A 6,263-nucleotide genomic window follows, 5' to 3' on the forward strand; every position below is an offset into this window, starting at 1 on the left:
GCGAAGGCCATGAATCGGGGATCTCTTTTCAGTTTAATATAAATATATTTTTAATTTCATGTTTTCCTTTTTCTATCCCTCGGACAACCCTCAAACGGGTCCGTGAAACTTTGGTTGAGAAGCACTGTGGTAGAAGAACTCAGTATAAAAAGCCCAAATTTCTTGTGCAGCTTAGGAGTTAAATTATTACTAAAAGGGGAAGGGGGGCTGAAATAGCCAAGGCCGTCTTAAGAGCATAATGAGTCCCCCTGGACTTGGTTTCATAAAACGAAAATTGTTTTATTGAAACCAAGTCGTTCCTATTCCATAAGATAGCTTTAATAGAATATAGACGCTATCTAGACTTGTAGAAAACGAAAATCGTTTTATTGAACACCAGTGAACTAGCAACACCTCCTAGAGATAGATGGCCTCTTCATGCTGCTCGTGACGTCAGCAAATAGTCCATTTCCCGCCTCAGAATATCCAGGGGAAAAAAATTCCCTGCTCGTGCCAGTATCATCTTTGTGCGGAAAAGAAATGATCGGGACAAGAATTGACAATTTCTAAGCCCCTGCATCCGATCACAAATGCGGTGTTTATGAGCCAACCAGGAAAATTCTACGCCAAAAATAGACAAATTCTATACTAGAATTACGTTATAAGAAGAAACGAAATAGGATGTTGGGGCTTCAAAATGTGGCGGACTTGCTAGGTAGTCTTAATGACTTTACAGATGAATTTGGCAACCCGTGCTGAGGCATTATATTTCTAGGAGGTGCTGGTACTAGCAACCCCAGGGAAGGAAATTCTCAAGTTTCTTCCAACAACAAAATAGAAGCCCCCACCCCACCTCCCCCACTCCTCTTTCCAAGGGGTGTTCCGAAGTTCAATCTGGTTGTTTGAGAACTATACTGAGAACAAGGAAATGAACTTCTCATGTTCACATCACGATCAGAATTCAACCACGAGTTTTGTTACTCGGGGCTGCGAACCATTTTCGTCACATTTTCCAAGGGGTATCGATGGAGAAGACGCGACAAATTCGTCAAGAACCAAATCCAAAGCAAAAATTAAACAAAATGGTACAACACATGAAAGATCACAAACATGATACTAATTTTTGTTTACTTCAAGTAACATCTACAGCTATAATTTAGAAACATGCCGAAATTCGTCCCAGGGAAATGTTTCACGGATTCGTTGTCGGGTCCTACGACTACATATGGTCTCCTCTTGACTGGAGTTGCTGTTGTTTGTCCTGCTGGCTAGTCGAGTCGACGGCTCTTCAGTTGACGTTGATCAAGGCTCTGATTTCAGGATCGCATTCGACGGCAGTCTTCAGGTCATGCTGCGTGATGAGGGCCTTCTTGTTCTTGGCGCGTTCCCTGGCAGCGTTGCAAGACAGTTCCGCGATCTCGGTCGTCATGTACTCCAGTACGGCGGTCATGTAGATGGCCGTCTTCGGTTCGACGTTCCCCTTGCAGACGCTCTTCAGGTGCTGGAGTGGGACGTTGGCGTCGAAGCGCTGCTTGAAGTGGTGGTGTTGGTGGTGGCCGGCCGATTCCGGCATCTTCACTTTGGGGCCACTCGATGCTGTCGATGCTGTATCTTCGCCCTTCCTCTTCTTGGTCTTGGCTGCGGTCTTCTTGCCGGACTCAGATTTGGAGTTTTTCGAGGCCCTGGCCATCTTTCAACGGGAAGGTTGTTTTTTTTCTTCCCTCTGGGAACTGGCGCTAGCTTGTTTTTATGCACAATATGAATCTACTGAAGACGCTAATCAATTGTGCACCGGAATCGTAAATTTGGCGGAAAACTGCGTACAAATGAAAATTTTGTGACCTGAAATGGAAGGTTCTAAATTGCGAGAGGAGTCGCGAGCGAGAGACAATCGCGCGAGAGAACGTTCCCTTTATCTCGTTGACGATATCATTTTGAACGGCTGCTGCTGCTACATTTCAGTCATTTATTATCTCTGTTTTCGTGAGTGGATAATCGCAGGAGTGAATTCGTTAATAATTGGCAATCCGATGAAAAGTTTGATAAACTTCTTCATTAGCGAATAATTTCAGTCATATGCGTAAAGGTATTGAAAACATTGGGGGAGAGGCCTCTCGAACCCAATATGGAGGTAGTTTTAAATATTGGTTGCTCGGGCGCATAAGCGTGCCATTGCACACACACCCCCGAACCTAGACGCCACTGTCCCTCCGTGTGTGTGTGGCACCTAAAGTCCAATATTTGATCATAACGGTCATTTTCTACACACAATTAGACCTAGAATTTATTGCCGATTCCAAACGGCACCTCTTTTTTATACTCATCGAGAGGTTGGTGCACTAACCCCTTGCATGGAACTCCCTGCAGTAGTAACATTTTTCTGTGGTCATGTCGCCGTTTCTATTGAACTCTTGCGTCAGGAAAGTTTCTGACAATGATGAACCGGGTACCGAACTCGCGACATCTCTAAACATCCTTTGGTACTTCGGGCGAGTATCTTATTGACCTGGGCTACCTCGCCCAAGTCCATATGCAAGTCTGCGCCTATATGCTCGATAGGAAAGCGTCTGCCTTTCAACAAAAACAAAATTCTCTTCACGAGGAGCGATCAGGCCCACGACGTTTACATAAAAAAAAACACTTCTAAAATTTTACAATTAGAGGACAGCACTTGTAAACCCATAAATAGATACACACATTACACAATCGTATTAACATTAAGGAATGCAGAGGACTGTGAGTGTGTTTCGCTTGTGCAAATGACGGGAAATGCGGACAATGGATATTTTGAATGATTGCCTTAATTCAAAGGTTCTTAACCTGTGAATCGGGACCCACAGTTTGAGACGCAAGAGCTTCCGAGATGGGATATACATCGCATACAAACCAAACAATTAACACTTTACTAATGAGGAACTGTATTTATTAAGTATATTTTTTAAGATTTTAAGGGCGGTATTCACCAACATGATTTAAACTATTCCCAATTTTTTGATAAGAGATCGACACCGATTGGTTAAATTCAGGTTTTTAACCAATCTATGTTGATCTCTTATCCAAAACTTGTGACTACAGTTGTCCGTTAATACGGCCTTAATAGAGCCGAAATGACGAAATTGATCGTGTTGGTTAATTTTGGGTCGCTGCTAAAAAGAAGTTGAGAGCCCCCGCTTTCAATGTTTAAAAAATGTTTCGAAAATTCACCGATATGTGTCGCGCTGTAACGATAAATTTATTTGCGTAAAGAGGCTGAGTATATTGGATGATGTTATTCTCTCTCTCTAATGCTGGGACGAACATTGAAAAAAAAAAAGATCACGTTGCCTCCGCCGGGAATCGAACCCTGTTCTCCAGGGTCTACCGCTGGGTTCAGAAAAGCTTTTGCGTTATTACTCATTACATCACGGGGCGGCGCAGACTTCAGAAAGGAAGTATGTAGTTGTGTCTGTGTAGTGTATATTGTGTATCGCGCAACGAGTATTACGATTTATTTTCAACGAGTATTATTAGAATTTTTGAAATCACGAATTAACATCATTTTTATGATTTATAAACTATATTTTGGTAATTATGCTATCATTATTAGTTGTAATTATGCTATCATTATTAGTTGTAATTATGCTATCATTATTAGTTGTAATTATGCTGTCATTATTAGTTGTAATTATGCTATCATTATTAGTTGCAATTATGCTATCATTATTAGTTATAAATATGCTCATCTCACGTTTGTCATTCACTCTTTTTTTTTACTGATTTACTTTTTTACATATTTGGGGCCGTTCAAGTATTACGTCATCATCGATGGGGGGGTTTCCGATTTGCTGACTTTTGATGACAAGGGGGGGGGGTTTGGATAATGCTTACGTCATAAACCACCCTTTATGAAAATATAAGTTAGGATTCAGAGGGGCAGAGCTGATGACGAAATTTTGCTGACAAGGGCGGGGAGGGTGGTCAGCGTTTTGCTGACGGGGGAGGGGGGGGGGTCAAAAATGGCTAAAAATTTGCTTACGTAATACTTGAACGGCCCCTTACGACTTGCAGTAGCGTTCTATTTCCTGCCATTAGCGATAGATGATGGCAATTGAGCGATGTAACGCAACTTTACAAAGGTTCTTTTTTGAAGTGATTACAGTCAATTTTTTATGTGTAATTAACAACTTTACTTGCCTTCGACATTTTTTTTTGCCCATAATTAACAATGTTACTTGCCTTTGACAATCTTTTAGGCTGTATATAATTGGCAACTGCCAATTTTGCTTTTTTTCCTTTTTTAAAAGAGAGAGAGAGAGTTTGAAGCTAATAAAATATATTTTCCTGATTAAAATTTGTTATGAATACATTGAAACTGACTTCTCTCTTCACATCATGTTCTTAACTGTGTTTTTAAACCATCATCAACAATAAAAAAAAGTTGTAATAATTGAAATAATTACTAATTTGTTTTCAAAAATAGAAATAATTAGACCGAAAATCGGCACGGTGTCCTGTGCCGCCGTAGTCAAATAAGTGGTTAACATACGTTGTCTCGGATTTTTCGGCGGTAATTGGTTACTCTATTTGCCTTCAACAACTTCTTTGGCTGTAATTTTGCCTTCAACAACTTCTTTGGCTGTAATTGACGACTTTAACTGGCCTTTGAGCACAATAAAACTGACAATAATTGCCTTTGAGAATTTTTTTTACCTGCAATTGACTACTTTACTTGCCTGTGAAAAATTTTTTGGTAGTCATTGACAGCTTTAATTGCTTTTAGCAACATTACTTGCGTTTGATAATTTTTTTTGCCTGTGATTCACAACTTTATTAGCGATAATTTGCGGTATCCCGTCCTTTTTTATGAACGAAATATACTCAGTCGTTGGTGGGCCGAAGGTTGTGCAGCCCTGATCGAGTCTCTCTCTCTCTTTGATAGGATGACTTGAATAGCAGGGTACATAGCTATCAGCACGCACCGCAAAATACTGTCGAACCGTTGATCCTAGAGGTATACTTCCAATTAGGAAAAGGTTTCCATATTACGTGTAGATACGCCATTCATGTTGCAAGAGGTTGTATGGTTATTGAAATAAACTTTTTTCAAACCTTTATTATTTTTAACGGACACCTTGTGCTCAAAAACCCAATTAGAAAGTTGTTTCTTAATCTCAAAACGAGTTAGTCAAAAACGAGCCAAAGAAGCGTTGTCCGTTACTTTATGCTGTTCTTTCTCACCTTTTCCCCTATTTTTGAATTCAAATATCTCAACGAACCATGCGTGGAAACGTAGAATTTTCTTCGTTGGGCCTCAGGAGAGAGATAGACAGCGCAAAAACTTTCTAATTTGGTTTTTTTAGGACAGGGTATCCCCATAAAAAGTTATTTTTTATTTTTATATCAGTAACTATACAATTCCTTGCACTATGGAAGACTTATCCTAGCTCTGCCCGCTATTTAGGTATTTTTTTCTGATTGAAAGCATGCCTCTAAGATCAACGGTTTGTCTGCAATTTGCGGTGCGTGCTGTTAGCAATGCAACCTGCATATCTCATACAGATTAAATAAAATGACCAATCAAAGGCATTTATTTTATTTTTTGAAAAAAAAAATATTTTATTTAAAATTAATATCACCCATATTTTCATCTAATTTTTTTTCCAATCACAATCATAAACATTTGATATCACAAAACGTTATTGACCCGCAGTGATTGTATTCAACAAAATTTTCTATGTGTACGCACGTATTCAAGCGTCATGCAATCACTATGAAAATACAAAAGATATTCACGCACCATAAGAATGAATGACTATTCACCACGCAGTACATACTGCGAATCACAAAAAAAAAAAAAAAACAATGTAAATAAAAATAATCCTAAAAACACAAAAACAACTCAACAAAATTAAGTTTCATAAAAGCGCCAAAATTTTCATCACAACTGAAAATATTGAGGACGACTGAAAGAGTGTTGCGTGGCATTTGTCCTGTATATACGGGACTTGAGCCCCTTATGCAGTAGTTTGAGTGATAAGTTGCATTTTGTGTTCATTAAGTATTGGGGAGGCTCAACCCTTTCGTAAAACTTATTGGGGATGGGGGAAAACTCAAACAGCCTCACACCCCAGGTTTCGGCGCCTATGACTCCATGAGCATTCAAAGGCACAAGAGCCTATTTCCTATTACGTTGGTTTTGAAATTAGGGTCTGATTTTTCTGGTGGTTGAATGTACAGGGTGTTGTTATAAATAAACTGACACCACTCAGACGTATGTAGCACCCATTCTGATGGAGGTATTTTGA

At 39.6% G+C, this 6,263-nt stretch overlaps 1 protein-coding gene across 1 annotated transcript; it reads right to left on the reverse strand.

Moving 5' to 3' along the window:
* Positions 1 to 1,267: 1,267 nt before the first annotated feature.
* LOC149079091 (uncharacterized) lies at positions 1,268 to 1,669 on the reverse strand. Its single transcript, XM_089240486.1, has one exon. The coding sequence runs from the start codon at positions 1,667 to 1,669 to the stop codon at positions 1,268 to 1,270; it is 402 nt and encodes a 133-aa protein (XP_089096612.1).
* Between the last annotated feature and the right edge of the window lie 4,594 nt (positions 1,670 to 6,263).

Source organism: Pholcus phalangioides, unplaced genomic scaffold (assembly GCF_987345545.1).
Source record: "Pholcus phalangioides strain wild (caught in Gottingen) unplaced genomic scaffold, Ppha-v1.0 ptg000013l_1, whole genome shotgun sequence".
Classification (NCBI taxonomy): Eukaryota; Metazoa; Arthropoda; class Arachnida; order Araneae; family Pholcidae; genus Pholcus; species Pholcus phalangioides.

Bases quoted from the DNA above. Each gene is read 5' to 3' on its own strand.
- LOC149079091 (XM_089240486.1), bottom strand. From the start codon at position 1,669: ATGGCCAGGGCCTCGAAAAACTCCAAATCTGAGTCCGGCAAGAAGACC.